Here is a 17,356-nt window from a genome sequence, read left to right as displayed (position 1 = left end):
CGGCTGCTTAGGCTTTTATATATATAGACTAGAGGCCCGGTGCACAAAATTTGTGCACCGGGGGAGGGGGGGGTTCCCGACCGCCCATGGATTGGGCCTAAACTGGCAGTCGGATATCCCTCTCACAATCTGGGACCACTAGCTCTTAACTACTCACCTGCCTGCCTGCCTGCCTAATCACCCCTAACGGCCTCTGCTGCCTGCCTGATAGCCCCTAACTAGCCCCCCTGCCAGCCTTATCACCCTTAACCGCCTCTGCCTGCTAGCTTGATAGCCCATAACTGCCGCCCCTGCGGGCCTGGTCACCCCTAACTGCCCCCCCCCCACGCTGGCCTGACCACCCCTAACCACCTCTGCCTGCCAGCCTGGTCACCCCTCACTGCCCCCCCTTTCTGGCCTGGTCGCCCCTCCCGCCAGTCTGGTCATCCCTCCTTAACCCCCCCGCACCGCCCCCCCCCCCGGCCTGGTTGCCCCAGGCAGCCTGCTGTTCGGTTGTTTGCTCGCCCCTCACTGACACCCCTGCTGTTCAGTCATTGCATGAGGGCGTCCCAACCAATTTGCATATTACCCTTTTATTAGTATAGATTCTTCTTCAACAAAGACCTCCTCCATCCACCTACGTCAGGCTTGTTCCAAGATGCACATGTGCCTTTCTCCACATACAAGATGTCTTTTCTGGTTCATTCCCCATCTATCTACAGATGACCCATTCAGTAAGACTAGTTTAAGTCTCTCTTACAATCTTCAATTCTAAAGATTCAAATGATTTCTACCTAACACTTTTTACTTTTCTAAATCATATTATAAAATCATTCTAAATTTATAACTTCTTACAGACTTTATTTTGATATAACTATACACATATATTAGAAGATACCAAACATACAAATATACAATATACTTTGGAGGCAGTAGGATCTGAGGGAAAATTGACTAGACTAAGATTCAGAAAGCTAGTATATCATTTACTAATCGTGACAGAGAACCAGTCACATAATTCTCTAAGTGCTATTACCTCTAAAATAATGTTAGTTGAATACAAAGAGAATGTGTGTCTATATATAAATAAATGTATATATTTTAAATGTTTATGGACTATTTTTAAAAACTGACAGTATAACAGGGATGAAGAAAACCCACTTCACATTCCAGAGGATTAGCAGCATCATGTAGGGTACATTCTTTCACCACAACACAAACAAACAGAATTATAAATAAAGGTACTCTCAAACTAAACACTTAGAAATTTAAAATACTGCTTTAAATAATTCTTAGGCTCAAGGAATAAATGTATATTAATATTGAGAATACGAGATATCAACATCTATGGGACACAGCCAGATTGGTTGTCCAAGAAAATTTCCAACTTAAGCAAAATAAAACTATTTCAAGAAACTAGGGAAAGAAAGAAAATAAACCAAAGTAAACTATAGAAAATAAAATAATGTGGTGATTGGATATAATTAATTATTTTTCTTTCCAAAAAGCTAAATGGGAAGACCAAAAATGGAAGAAAACTCAACACCAGAAATAAAGGTGATAATATCAAAAATAGAGGTAAAAGTTTTAAAAATTATAAAAGGATAATACATATAACTTTATGCCAATAAACTATAACATCTTGATTAAACAGATGATCATCTAGGAAAATACAAATTACCAGGGTTGCTTTAAGAGGCAGAAAAACTGAAGAGACCCAGCAAAACTACAGAAGAACTGAAAACGTTGCCCGAGATATGTGCTCAATAAAGGAATCAGGCCCACATTGTTTTACAGCTGTGCTGTTATGTCAAATCTTCAAGGACAAGATGATTTCTATCATATCTAAACTGCTCCAAAGCCTGAAAAAAGGGAAGAGTCTCCTTAATGACTTTACAAGGCTAGTTTAAACTGAATATCAAAAATTGACAAATATAGAAAAGAAACTATGTATCAATTTATCTGTGAACATAGATCTCAACATCCATATTCATTTTTAATAAACTACACTGTGTACAAAACATATATAGGAATACATGGTGTTTACAATGCTTTTTTTAAAAGTCAATGTTAAGATTACAAATTAAAAAGAAACAAGTTCAGCATCTCAAATAGATGCATTAAAAATTTTCTAAATTCCAGCACCAGTGTAAAAAAAAATTATGAATTTAAGAGTGTTTTTAGATTTATAAGAACTGATTAAAAACCCAATCCTATATAATAAAAGCCTAATATGCAAATTGCCCCCCTGGGTGGTCGTTTGTCAGGGAGTTCGACCAGGAGCTTGACCGCTCGCTATGACGTGTGCTGACCACTAGGAGGCGGTGTGGAACATATTGGGCATTGGCGATGTGGTGCTGGCAGCGGGAGGCAGTGGAGGCGCTGCCGACCCAAATGGGCCCTGATGAAAGCGGGATCGCAGTGGGATGGTGGAGTAGGTGAGCGTGCGGTGCCAGGCCAAGGTGGGTGTGAGCGGGGGCCTGATCATCCCGCCAACAGCAACCAGCAGCGGCAGCGGGGGAAAGGGCCACTGCCCGGTTCCCAGGCACTGAGGGAGTACCGATCGTTTGCCCTGCAGGCGAGATGGTGGAGGAGGTGAGGTGATGGTCCAGGCCAAGGCAGGGTGCCAGGTGGGACTGCGGGGTTGGGGGCACAGGGTGGAGCCCGATCTCTGCAGGCCACCCCCAGAGACCCCACCCGTGCATGAATTCATGCACTGGGCCTCTAGTATCCAAAGCTTAATATGCAAATCAACCAAACGGCGGGAGGACCAGTTGTTATGACGCACACTGACCACCAGGGGGCAGACGCTCAACGCAGGAGCTGCCCCAGCCAAGGAGGGTGCCAGCGGGGGCCACCAGTCTCCCCGCAGAGTGAGGCAACCCGCAGTGGCAGGGGGGCAGGGCTGGCCAGCAAACGGTTAGTAGTGGGGACAGCCAGTAAGCGGGCTGGCACCGCCCCCCGATCACCCCACCAGTCGGCCCTGATCGCTGGCCAGGCCTAGGTACCCCACCCATGCACAAATTTCGTGCATCGGGCCTCTCGTACTTAAGAGAGTGATAAAGTTATGTCACCAGGAAACAACTGTTATGAAGAAATGAAATAAAAGCTAAAAAACGTTTCATAATATAAAACTGTTATTACTCCATTAACATCCTAAAGGTATTTTAATAGGTTGAGAAAAAAACTTATACGAAAAAGAAATTTTAATGTCTTTTAAAGTAAGTGAAAAAAAGTTAAACTAATTCCATGATTATAATTATCATATGACCTTTCACTCCCACCCCTGTACATACACACACAAGCAACTAGTACTTTTGAGAATGTTATTCTTTTTTTTCCTTCTGACTTTTATTTTTGCTCATCAGAGTAGTCCTGCACTGCCTTCCTCTGGATTTCATTTTTGCATGATAGAAACTTTTGTTTTTAAGCCATTATTTTTTGGGGAATCTTCCTGTCAACAATGAAAACTAATCCTAACAAACAGTCAAATTGGGAGAAGAACCTAGGTAAGTGTCTTTCCTCACTTATTTTCCCAGATCTCTCTACCTTTCATATTACATGGTTATAGGAGCAGACTCCCATGTGGGAGGCTGATATAATCGCTGATTGGGTTGGTAACTCATCCTAATTCAGAAGTTAACCCTTTGCACTCGCTTGCTTTTTTCTCGATTCCTTTATTCTACTCGGGATTTAATTTTTTAAATACCCCAGATTTTAAAAAGCACGGCAGTAGAATAAAAAACTGGAGTTTCTTTTCATACAAACTTATTTATTTGGATTTTTTTATATTTCAAATTATTGATACAGTCAAAGAGTAATTTTAATCTCGACATCCGAGTGCAAAAGGTTAAACCTTAGCAACTCCACTACCCAGCCTGATGTAAGTTTCACTTTGCAACTTATATTTTTTATCAGTAACAATGCTAACATTTTTATCACGTGGTTTTACCACTAGCACACATATACAACACATAAAAAATGGTCTGATCATAAATGCATAAGGAAATCCACATCTAGAAGTACTTAGGCACAAAGATGAAAAGCTTCCTTCTTCTAGCTGAAAAGCCAATAGAAAATAAACCCAACAAAGATTTTTTTGGTAATGTGACAGGATAGAAGAGATATTTAAAAAAACACCTTTTCTCTCAATTTATAATAAACTATTAAAAAATTAAAAATATACTATATCTATTTTAAGAATAATAGGAAGACAGAAGTGGCCATCATTTGTTTGATACTGTGCTATATACATATTTTGGACACCGTATTACTGAGTAACTGCAATTTCTATATATTACTTTTGAACAGATTTCCTAAAATTATATATTATCAACTAGAATTTTCCAAATGTTAGTCATATACTTATACATTATTTTTATAACTATATAAAAGAATCATAAACAAAGTTTACATAAGATTACATGCATATATACTCCTCAATTACAGATGGGTAAAAATAAAATGTACACAAATATAAATTTCAGAAATTTGCTACTGTATAAAAATTAGAGGGTAAACCAAAAGAACAGAATAAGAGGAGATTCAAGCAAATGGTGGAGACTTTAGAAGTGAAACAGTGATAAGACATAGAAAATTAAGCAAACCAAAAAACAAAACTCCCAAGGAAAATGAAAGCTGAGGTTAAAAAAAGTGAGAGTAATAATGTTTAGAACTTAGGTCAATTCCGAGGAGCATACTAGTACATAGGCATTATACAAAGAATTCTGATTTAATCAAAATGGCAAGATTTTAGCCGTGTGTTTGTGTATGCTTGAGAGAGATGTAGGAGTGACAAGAACTGTATGTGTGAGTCAATGTGAGCATGTGAGGTGGAAGAAGAAAGGGCTCATCATTCATATCCCACAGCAGGAAATTCAAAGTAAATGTGTAGGAAAAATGTACCTCATGTGAAAATTAACCCTTTGCACTTGCATGCTTTTTTCTCGATTCCTTTATTCTAATGCTAACCGTGTCGAGTCACACTCGACATCCGAGTGCAAAAGGTTAAAAATGGTGGCAGAGTAAGTGGATGCTACACAGACATGCTCCCATGACCAAACTGGAATTACAAGTAAAATACAAAAAAAATATCTTGAATAATTAACTGAAGACTAGCTGGAGAGAACCCTGATAACCAAAGACGTTAAGTGAAGACAGCACAGAGACTGGTAGGAAGGGAGGAGGCACAAAAGAGCTGGATGGGATCCCACAGATAGCAAGTGAAGTTCCAGAGAGAGATCTCAGCTGTGGGGAGTTGCCACTGAGAACTCTGGGGTCTATTCTCCAAGCTGGCCACCCCAGCAGAGAGCACAACTGGGAAAGGTGCCCACATAAGATCTGGCTATGAAAAGCAGCAGGGTTGCTGTCTGTCATGGAAAGATGGTTGGAATTGCAGGCACCCTCTTAAAGAACCAAAAAAGTATTCTGTGTGTAGCCACTCCCCTGTGCTCCAGCAGAGGGAGGTCAGAGTGGACAGGAGCTATGTAAGCAGAAGTTAGAGTAGGGGGCTCTAAGGATAGAGCTCAGAAAGCAGACACTCTGGGTTCCTGTGCCGAGTTACTCCCTTACACTGTGAAAGTCATCTTACACAGACATTTGCTATCCAGGCAGTTTTGCCTACAGGGAAGAGAGTTGAACCACCCTATTGGAAAATACATTGCCCCACCCTGTGGTGTTTCCTAGGCCCATAAGGAGACTGAGAATAACAATTTCCCTCTAGGCAGAAGCAATTGCCCCACCCTGTTGGAAGAACTATCCTCCCCTGTGAATGATTGCCTGAGGGCTACTCAAGACTTAATCCAATCAGTCTTCAGGCAGAGGCAGTATCTGGAGGCTATGAGTATTTCCCTGATCAAATTAGTGAGAAACAGCATTTGACACTGTCCTACTCTAGAGATTAGAGGCACAGCAGATCTACCTAACATAGTCACAAACCGAAACAGGCAGCCAAAATGAGGAGACAAAAAAACAACAACCTCCAAATGAAAGAACAAGAGAATTCTCCAGAAGAACATAAATGAAATGAAAATAAGAAATTTTTCTGATATAGCGTTCAGAATAATGATGGTAAAGATGATCAACAGCATGAGAAAAGACACAGTAATTATGAAAACAGAAATAAAGAATGACATACCACTAATAAACAACACATTGGAAGGAATACACAGCAGATCAGGGGAAGCTGAGAATCGGATCAGTGAATCAGAAGGCAGGGTAGAAAAAAATCACTCAGAGAACAACAACAAAACAGTTAAAAAACAGAAGGGACAGATTAAGGGAGCTATGAGACAACATGAAATATAATAATACTGGCATAGTAGGTGTGCCAGATGAGGCAGAAAGGGAGAAAGAGACAGAGAAAGTGTTTAAAGAAATAATGGCATAAAACTTCCCTAACCTGGTGAAGGAAAAAGTCACACAGTTCAGGAGGCACAGAGAGTCCCAAACAAGAAGAACTCAAACAAGCCCATGCCCAGACAAATTCTAATTAGAATGCCAAAAATTAAAGAGAGAGAGTTTTAAAGGCAGCAAGAGAAAAGCAAACTATTACCTACAAAGGATATCCCATAAGGCTGACACCTGATTTCTCATCAGAAACGCTATAGGCCAGAAGGGAATGGCATGAAGTACTCAAGGTAATGAAAGCAGGGAACTGAAACCAAGATTACTATATCCAGCAAGGCTATCATTCAAAATAGAGGGTGAAATAAAGAGCTTCCCAGACAAAAAGAAAAGGCTAAAGAGTTCATCACCACAAAGCCAGCATTACAAGAAATGCCAAAGGGACTTCTGCAATAAGAAGAAATAGAGAGAAACCTAGGCATACAGAATTAAAATGACAATAAATATGTACATATCAATAATATCCTTAAATGTAAATGAATTAAATGATCAAATCAAAAGACATAGGGCAGCTAAATGGATATGAAAACCTGACACAACTATATGCTGTCTACAAGAGACCCACCTGAGAAAAAAAGACACACACAAGATGAGAGGGAAGGATTGGAAAATATTTTTCCATGCAAATAAAAAAGAAAGAAAAGATGGGGCAGCAATACTCATATCTGACAAAATAGAATTCAAAATGAAGGCGATCACAAAAGCCAACAAAGGACACTACATAATATTAAAGGGAATTAATCCAACAAGAGGATATAACCCTAACAAACATATATGCACCCAATATAGGAGCACCTAAATATATTTAAAAAAAAAAACTTTTAAAGGACTTTAAAGGAGAGATCGATAGTAATACAGTAATAGTCGGGGACTTTAACATCCGCTGATTTCACTGCATAGATCTTGCAGACAAAAGATTAACAAGGAAATAGTGACTCTAAAGGACACTCTGGATCAGATATATTTAATTGACATTTATAGAACATTTCACCACAAAGCTGCAGAATATATATTCTTCTCAAGTTCTCATGGGTAATTCACAAAGATAGACCACATGTTTGAACACAAAACAAGTTTCTACAAGTTTAAGAAGATGGAAATCATATCAAGCCTCTTCTCAGATCAAAGTGGAATGAAATTAGAAATCAACTACAGTAAAAACACAACAAAATATTCAAACACATGGAGGCTAAATAGCATGTTATTAAACAATGAATGGGTGGCCAATGATATCAATCAAGAAATCAAAAACTTCCTGGAAACAAATGAAAATGAACATACAACAACGCAAACCTCTGGGACACAGCAAAAGCCTTCTTGAGAGGGAAGTTCATGGCACTACAGACATACCTCAAAAAATAATAAAAATAATAAACTATTTAACCCTACAACTTAAAAAAAACAAAAACTAGAAAGAGAACAAGAAAAGCCCAGATTAAATAAAAAGAAGGCAATAATAAAGATTAGAGTAGAAATAAATAACAGAGAAAAAAATACCAAAAAAAAAATCAATGAAACTAATAGCTGATTCTTTGAAAGGATAAACAAGATTAGGAAACCATTAGCCAGACTCATGAAGAAACAAAAAGAGAGAACCCAAATAAATGAAATAAAAAAAGAAAGTGAAGAAGTAACCACTGACACCACAGAAGTACAAAGGAATGTAAGAAAATATTGTGAACAGCTATATACAACAAACTGGACAAGTGGATAATATGGACAAATTCCAAGAAAAATACAATTTCCCAAAACTGAATCAGGAAGAATCAAAAAACTTGAATAGGCCAATAACAATGTATGAAATAGAAGCAGTAAAAAAAAAAACTCTCACGGGTCCGGGTGAGGCCGTGGGCCCCTGGATCCGGGTGAGCCTGGGTCCCGGGTCCGGGTGAGGCCGTGGGCCCCTGGATCCGGGTGAGCCTGGATCCCGGGTCTGGGTGAGGCCGTGGGCCCCTGGATCCGGGTGAGGCCACGCGACCCTGGGTCTGGGAGAGGCCACGCGCCCCTGGGTCCGGGTGAGGCCACGTGCCCCTGGGTCCGGGGGAAGCTAGATCCCGGGTCTGGGCGAGGCCGTGTGCCCCTGGATCCGGGTGAGGCTGGGTCCCAGGCCCGGGAGAGGCCACGCACCCCTGGGTCCGGGTGAGGCCATGCGCCCCTGGTTCCAGGTGAAGCTGAATCCTGGGTCTGGGCGAGGCCGTGTGCCCCTGGATCCGGGTGAACCTGGCCCCGGGTCCAGGTGAGGCCATGGGCCCCTGGATCCGGGTGAGCCTGGGTCCCGGGTCCGGGTGAGGCCGTGGGCCCCTGGATCCGGGTGAGCCTGGGTCCCGGGTCCGGGTGAGGCCGTGGGCCCCTGGATCCGGGTGAGGCCACGCGACCCTGGGTCTGGGAGAGGCCACGCGCCCCTGGGTCCGGGTGAGGCCACGTGCCCCTGGGTCCGGGGGAAGCTAGATCCCGGGTTCAGGCGAGGCCGTGTGCCCCTGGATCCGGGTGAGGCTGGGTCCCAGGCCCGGGAGAGGCCACGCCCCCCTGGGTCCGGGTGAAGCCGTGCCCCTGGGTCCGGACAAGACCAAACCAGAGGGAGTCGGACCGGCATTACCACCATTTGTCCACCATCCAGAGCTGAGGGGTCAGTGCCGACATGTACTCATAAGGAACTGGTTGACATTGATATTGGGTCTCAAAAGAACTGTTGGACCAGAAAGAAACTCACTACAGACTGATTCATTTGCCTGTCAGCATAACTATTATTGCTCGTAGCACATTCAATTCTTATAAGTATATCTCTAGTGACACATGATTTCGCTCATCTAGGGGAAATGATGAACAACATGGACTGATGAACAAGAACAGAACCAGAAACAAGGAGGCATCGATCGGACTATCGGGCCTCAGAGGGAGGATAGGGGAGGGTGGGGGGAGAAGGGAGAGATCAACCAAAGGTCTTGTGTGCATGCATATGAGCCTAACCAATGGTTAAGTTCAACAGGGGGTTGGGGCATCCATGGGGAGGGGTGTGGGATGGGAATGGGGCGATGAGGACAAATATGTGACACCTTAATCAATAAAGAAATTAAAAAAAAACAAAAAGAAAGCTAAAAAAAAACAAAAAAACTCTCAGCAAACAAAAGCCCGGGTCCGGATGGCTTCACAGAGAAGTTTCCCCAAACATTCAAAGAAAAACTAAAACCATCCTCCTCAAACTATTACAAAAAATCCAACTGGAAGGCACACTTCCAAGCTCTTTTTATGAGGCCAGCATTATCCGAATTCCAAAACCAGACAAAGTCACTACAAAGAAAGAGAATTACCGGTCAATATCTCTGAACATAGGTGCTAAAATTCTCAACAACATATTAGCAAGTCAAATTCAGCAATATATTAAAAAGATCATACACCATGACAAAGTGGAATTTATTCTGGCTGTTACAATATTCTCAAATCAATAAATGTGATATACCACATAAATTGAAAGACAAAAATCACATGACCATATCAATAGATGCAGAAAAAGCATTAAAAAAAATCCAAAACCCATTTTGGATAAAAACTCTCAGCAAAGTGGGAATAGAGGGAGTATATCTCAATTGATTTACAGTGAACATCATGCTCAATGTGCAAAAACTAAAACCATTTACTCTAAGAACAGGAAAAAGACTGGGATGTCCACTTTCACCATTCTTATTCAATGTAGTATTGGAAGTCCTAGCCACAGCAATAACACAAGAAGAAGAAATAAAAGGCATCCAAATTGGAAAGGAGGAAGGAACACTCTCATTATTTTCAGGTCACATGATATTGTACATAGAAAACCCTAAAGACTCCACCAAAACGACAAGATTTAATAAATTAATTTGGCAATGTAGCAAGATACAAAATCAATACCCAAAAATCGATGTTTTTTTAATACACCAAAAATGAATTCTCAGGAAGAGAAACTAAACAAATAATCCCATTTAGCATTGCAACAAAAAAATTAAGATACTTAGGAATTAACTTAACCAAGGAGGTAAAAAACTTATACCTGGAAAACAACAGAACAATGAGGTATCACCTCACACCTGTCAGAATGGCTCAAAGTCAACTAATCATCAGATAAAAAGACTTAAATGTAAGTTATGAAACCATAAAAACCCTAGGTGAAACCAAAGACAGCAAAATCTCAGACATATCTCGTAGCAATATATTTACGGATACATCTCCCAGGACAAAGGAAACTAAGGAGAAAATAAACAAATGGGACTACATCAAAATAAATAGCTCCTGCACAGCAAAAGAAACCATCATCAAAACGAAAAGGGAGCCCACTGTATCGAAGAACATATTGGCAATGATACATCTGATAAAGGGTTAATATCCAAAATATATAAGGAACTCATACAACTTAACAAAAGGAAGACAAAAAATCCAATTAAAAAATGGGCAAATGACCTAAATCAACACTTCTCCAAAGGGGACTTTCAGATGGCCAAGAGACATGAAAAAATGCTCAAAGTCACTAATCATCAGAGAGATGCAAATTAAAATGACAACGAGGTATCATCTCACACCTGTCAGAATGGCTACCATCATGACAAGTGCCTGCGAGGATATGGTGAAAAGGGAACCCTAGTACACTGCTGGTGGCAATGCAGACTGGTGCAGCCATTATGGAAAACAATAAGGAGTTTTCTCAAAAAAAATTAAATATTTAACTCCCATTTTACCCAGTGATCCACTTCTTGCAATACAACATATTTTAAGAACACGGGAAACACCAATCAGAAAGAATGTATGCACCCCTCTGTTTATAGCAGCACAATTTACAATAGCTAAGATCTGTAGACTAGTGGATAAAAAAGCTATGGTACATTTATACCATGGAATACTATGCAGTGGTAGAAAAGAATAATCTCTTACCCTTTGAGACAGCATGTAGGGATCTGGAGAGTATCATGCTAAGTGAAATAAGCCAGTCAGAGAAAGATAAGTATCACATGATTGCACTCATATGTGGAATCTAATTAACAAAATAAACGGATTCACGGAGTGGGTCCAGAGACATGGAAGCATGGAACAGAGTGCAGAATTTTGGAGGGAAGAAGAGGGAGGGTGGGTGTGTGTGTGGGTGGATGAGAGGTAATCAAACAAAGACCTTGTATGCAAATATGCATAAGCTATGAACACAGACAACAGAGTGGTGAAGGCCTGGGGTGGGGGGTGGGGACCGGCTGGAAGGGGTCAATGGGGAAAAAAAGGGACATATATAATATTTTCAACAATAAAGATTAAAAAACAACCAAAAATAATAAAATGTACCTCATTTTTTTAGAAGAATGTCAGCACTCATGGTATACCTCATCCTAGCTCATCAAAATAGATAATGTAACTATATTACATAGATAATGTAACTACTGCAATAATATACAATTTTACAATAACTATGCATTATTTGTATATTTAAAAACAAAGAATAAACAAACAAAAAGTAAATGTGTAAACACAATCATTCTATTTAAACTTTTTAATTCAGAAAAAAGGAACAAACCTTATGTGAAAGTCATATTCACAATGAGGTTTCAAATTCTCTCACAGGAAGTCTAAATTTATGTGATTAAATCTGCATTCACAAATGCCAAGGCAAGAAAGCAAATTCACTTGTTTTTATTGTTGGAAAAAAATAAAGATGACTTTGGATAATCTAATAAAATTATATATGCAGAGATTAATTTAATAAAAATGAGATCCAATTCAACATAAAGATACCCAACTTGATAATAAATGGCAATGGCACTGTAAGCAATAGATAACTTTTCCACTAGAAATAGATGAAAACTTTAGAAGACATATATCCAATGTCTTATTAAAAAAGAAACTGCAGACGACCTAGGAATAAGGATAAATTTTTAAACATAAAAGTTTGTTTTTTGTTTTGTTTTTTTAAGAGTAGTTTTTCAACCTTTCTTAAGGGATCTTATTAGGGTGATCAACTCATCCTGAGACCATTTTGCCAGAAGTTCTACAGTTTTAGCACTTAAAGTTCCTTCTCCCAGGAGTTACACAGTCTTGGGCATACCAGGATGGTTGGTCATGCTAATCCAAACAAGTTCAAAAGTGTTTATTGATATAGGCTACTATGCACAAGGCCTTTTTTGTTTTGTTTTATATACTGAAAATAAGCAGTATTTTTAAAGATGGAGTTTGATGATGGGACAGTAGAAAAAATTTTAAAAAATTTAGATTATTTTATAATTTTAAAAAATGTTATATTTAATAAAAACAAAGGAATGTTAAAAAAGTTGCTAGAAGGCTACACAAAAGAACTAACAGTGGTTACATTTGTGGATATGGGATGAGGGAATGAGAGTAGTGAAAGAGCATGAACATTTCATTTAACTTTCCATTGTACTGTTTTACTATGAACATCTGCTATTTTTATAATATAGTTTTTATACTTTAAACAACAAACTAATCAACTGAATTTAGCTGCTAAAGGAAATTTATCTTATCCCTCGGGTGGGTTGGGGCAGAACACTTGAAACCTACTGATTTCTATCAAATGAAGACCAGGTCGAGTCAATGACTTGGTCACACATATAGTTTAACAGAGCCTCGGTTAGGACCCAAGACTTCATTGGGGACCCAAAGGCAGAAGTCTCTTCCAACCATTCCCTGCCTCAGAGGGAATAAATAAATATGATCCTATATAATAAAAGGCTAATATGCAAATAGACCGAACAGCAGAACAACCAGTCGCCAGGGGCTGTGTGCAGAACATGGTGGGAGTTGGCCGCCGCAGGATGGTGGAGCAGGTGAGTGGGGGTGCCAGACCAAGGCGGGGTGCCGGTCGCTGTCATCAGGGCAAGACTCTGGTGGTTACTGAAAATTCTTTGCTCCCACGTGCTGCGGTCCCACCTGGTGCTATGCCTGTGCCTGCTGCCAGCGCCGGCCCCACTTGCACCCGCAGCTGGCTCCAGAGCTGCTGCTTGCACCGCCGCTGGTGCCGGCCCCAATCAGTCCGCACTGTCAGTGGTGCAAGCAGGGCTGGCACCATCAGCTCATGGGAGTGGCAACAGCGGGAGTGGGGCTGCAGGGAGACAAGGGACCGGGGGCCATGGCGGGAGGGGGTGAGCGGAGGCGCAGAGGATGGGCCGAGACCCGTCCCTGTGCCTACCTCAGCCTCGTGGCCCACAGTTCAGGGTGCACGAATTCGTGCACTGGGCCCCTAGTATAAAGATATGGCTCATCACCTCTGAACATTTATAAGTCCCTAAAGTTAAACAGCTCAGGGGTATAAGATGATATAGAGACCCAGATCAGCAAAGAACTGTCCAGTCATGTCACTGTTGTTGAAAACCACTAAGTTTTGGAGTGTCTTATTATGCAACAATAAATAACTGATACAATCTACTTAAAAAAAAAATTTGTTGTCTCAGAACTGGCCAGCATGCTATTATAATTCCACTTTCTGATATGGTGAAAAAGATTCCTTTTAAGAAATATTTAAACTTAAAAACAAAAAAAGCCAAACCCCAACCACAAACTAAACCGAGTATTTAATACATTCTGTAGGAATAAAAGGAATGAACAAAGATTAGAATTTTATAATATACATTAGACATTTATGTAAAAACTGATCCATTTTCCCCAAAGAAATATCCTAAATTTCTTGTCTTTGCTATTTTCTTCAGAGCAATTTCTCTCACAGATAAGGGGCTCCACGGTGTTGGGCAGTAATTATAACTTTATGTTTCAAGTCACTATCACCTTCAAACACTCCCTTTCATTTCACTGCACATGCTCACTTATTTTATAAATAAGTAAAAGCAAATAATATGGTAATAAAAACATTTAAAAAATCTGGAATTAGAGGGGGAAAAGATTATGTCATCAAATGATGCATCAGCTTGATTTATCTCACATGCCTTGAAATGACAAGGACATCAAAAATTAACCATGGGGAAAACATAAGTGAATAGAAACATAAAAAGATAACACATGAATGAATAATTTTAAAAATAACCCAAAAAAGAAAGCAATTTAGTATCATGTGATAACAAAATTAAAGAAAAATATAAGACTAACTAAGGGTATACCAATGAGGAAAAAATAAACTATTATCAGAGAGTTACTCAGTTCTTAGTTTTGCTCATCAATAAATACACTTTTTTCCCCTTTAAATAAAAACATAATTCAAATTTCTGCTAACAAAACCGAGGTACACTACTAGGGTAACTTGGGTAAAATGCTTTGTTTTTGTTGAATTATCTAGATTAAAAGAAAAAAAAAATCAGTCTTAGATTCATGCATAAAAGAAACCCCCAGAACATCAGGTAACCATGGCTACTTTAGGAAAAGAGAAATTATACAAGAAAACAAATTTAGTTCAAGGAAATAAAACATTTTAAGAAGTCTCATTTAAAAATAATAAGAAAATAAAATGAAAATGTTAATTGTACCTTAAAGAACCCTGCTTCAGGGCCACACCTGTCATATACACTCCTGGATTTACCTATCGCCATGATAATACCTTGCATGTTCGGTGTCATCATGATCTGCCACAAGGGATTGAAAGTAAGAGTTTTTGAATGAGTAACATAAAAAATTTAAAAAATCAAAATAATTTTTTTACATGCAAGTTAGAAGTCCTTTGCTTTTCATTATTTATAAATCAAATGTTGCATTTTTAAAATAGCAAACGTGATCCAGTATGCATGTAAGTATATTTCAAAGTCTCTACAGGGCCACATCTAGTTCATATGGTGCCTTTGTGCAAAAAGCAAAAAGGCATCCTCTCTGAACCAGAGAATTTTAAAAAGACCCCCTTCTTAACAAATTAGAAAAATGTGCTGCTCTCTGAATAAGAGAAGCATTTAGAAATAGCAACAATCTTTTTATTTAAAAAGGTGCCTCTTCATTAAGGCTTGGGGAGCTCAGTCAGCATAAGCTCAATTTCAACTCCAAGTAGCCCATTGACTAGGCGTCCCTGCACAACCATACAACCTGAACATCCATTTGCAGCAACCCTGTGTCCACAGACCTTGGTGCCAAGCACATGCACTGTTAAATCATCACTCTAATGCATTAAAAAACCCCTGTCAGTAGCATAAGCATTTGTACAAAAGATAGTGTTAAATGATTAATCATAATTCTGTTTTGTTAATGCCAGAAGGGTCACCCTAAAACAAGCAGAGGTGCTTAATAAGCATTTTTATTACAAACGTAAGTTTCCATAATTTTCAAGTACCAGCATAGTAGTATTAAAATAATTAGAACAACATATTGATATTAAGTACTAAATACTGAAGTATATTCGTTTTCATAATAGCTTATTTTTAGCTGTTTACATTTTAAAATACCTGAAAAATGATATAACCCAAGGCACTACGAAGCTATTATATTAGAGCTGTCAAGAGAGTGCATCCAGCCCGGCTGGTGGGGCTCAGTGGTTGAGCAACTGCCTATGAACCAGGAGGTCATGGATCTATTCCGGGTCAGGGCACGTGCCTGGGTTGCCGGCTTGATCCCCAGGAGGGGGCATGCAAGAGATCTTTCTCTCTCATCAATTTTCTACCTTTCTATCCCTCTCCCTTGCTTTCCCTAAGATGAATAAAAAAATATTTTTTTTTAAAAAAAGAGAAAGTACATCAATTACCTCTGATTCACCGAAACTATTACTCATAATATATATATTTTGGATTATATACTGAGAGTTGCAATAACATTAACTACTTGAGAAAATCCTTTTGACTATTTCCTATCTCACAAACCTGCTCCTTATTCTCATTTTGGCCATGCTTTTTTACACTGATGCAGTAAAATTAGTATCTGTATGACACCTCTGATTTTAGTGCCATAAAGACATTTTTAACTCATACTTTAATTATAATCTTGGAATAAGTCTACAAAAAGGTTACTTGGAAAAAACTATTTAGTGTATATTCAATTCTCATCTATGCCAGTAAAAACTAACAAATTATAGAATCCAAGATCTTCTCTATGTCCTCCTGAAATACGGAAGATATCAAAATGTAAGCGTCTTAAGAGAAAAGTGGAGGGAGGGGGGCAAATCTGATGGGACCAAGACAATAGCGTATTTTCATCTGGATTCCCCCAAAACATATCATGAGAAGCAAAAATGCTTCTATACTGTTAGAAAAGTAACTAGATGAGAATTAATAGTGGAGAGGTAGGAAGAGATAAGTTGGAAGTCCCATTGTGTCTAAAACTCTGGTAGGCATTCAGGAGTGTTGATGAATCATTCAATTCATAGTCACATGGAGATTGCAGAAGCAAAAATACCAATTATCTTTTTGTAATAAGGATGTATGTTCTTCTGGTAGGAAATGGTGGGCAAAGTATTATAATAAGTAACTCAAGCAAAAGAGAAAATTAAAATAAAAATTATTTTTAAATGCTCAAAAATGTTGCTATTTAATTGAACAAATCTTATTTGTAATCTATCAGCCTGAGAGTAAACCAATTCTACATCTGCATAAAAGAATTAGCATGAGAAACATAAAATTATTATTCTGAAAAATTCCATAAGCTTTCTGCTTAAATTGTTATTTGAAAATGAAAGTTGTGTTAGCAATTGGTAAGGTAATTTCAGACCATGGGTGGTAAAGCTGTGTTATGCAGTAATAGACATCAGTGTGAGGGAGCAGGCATGCCCAAAGTATTAAATAGTAAAAAATAAGTAGAACAGTGCAGAGCGCTGTGACAAAGGTACCTCATCATCATAACCCCCCTCCTTTGACTCAATCACAAATTTCCCTACATGAGGAATCGCCACCTCTACAACTTGCTGGTTAGAAGGTGGTTGGCTTGTAGTACTTTCAGGTTTCTGCAGGAAAAAATCATTAGTATGAACATTAGAAAAGAGAACAATGGAAGCACCCAGTTTAAGTGCAGATTCTTGAGTCTTTTGAAAATATCTGCATTTGTCTAGTATAAAACAAAACCACTTAAATCTGAGTATTAGAAGCAAATGAAT

At 39.2% G+C, this 17,356-nt stretch overlaps 1 protein-coding gene across 5 annotated transcripts in view; it reads right to left on the bottom strand.

Moving 5' to 3' along the window:
* Positions 1-17,356, bottom strand: part of USP25 (ubiquitin specific peptidase 25) — a 192,489-nt gene that overhangs the window by 20,161 nt on the left and 154,972 nt on the right. For 2 of the 5 annotated variants that reach the window (XM_079766497.1, XM_079766499.1), the window contains 2 exons: positions 17,093-17,206; positions 14,820-14,915 (listed from right to left, as the gene is read on the bottom strand). The exons of 1 other annotated variant lie outside the window; for it this stretch is intronic. In XM_079766497.1, the coding sequence (XP_079622623.1) occupies positions 14,820-14,915; positions 17,093-17,206 (210 nt within the window). The remainder of the gene's footprint in view (positions 1-14,819; positions 14,916-17,092; positions 17,207-17,356) is intronic. 2 more of the 5 variants (XM_079766498.1, XM_079766500.1) reach the window with 2 other exon arrangements.

Source organism: Cnephaeus nilssonii, assembly GCF_951640355.1.
Source record: "Cnephaeus nilssonii genome assembly, chromosome: 3".
Classification (NCBI taxonomy): Eukaryota; Metazoa; Chordata; class Mammalia; order Chiroptera; family Vespertilionidae; genus Cnephaeus; species Cnephaeus nilssonii.
This window is presented reverse-complemented; position numbering and strand designations above follow the sequence as displayed.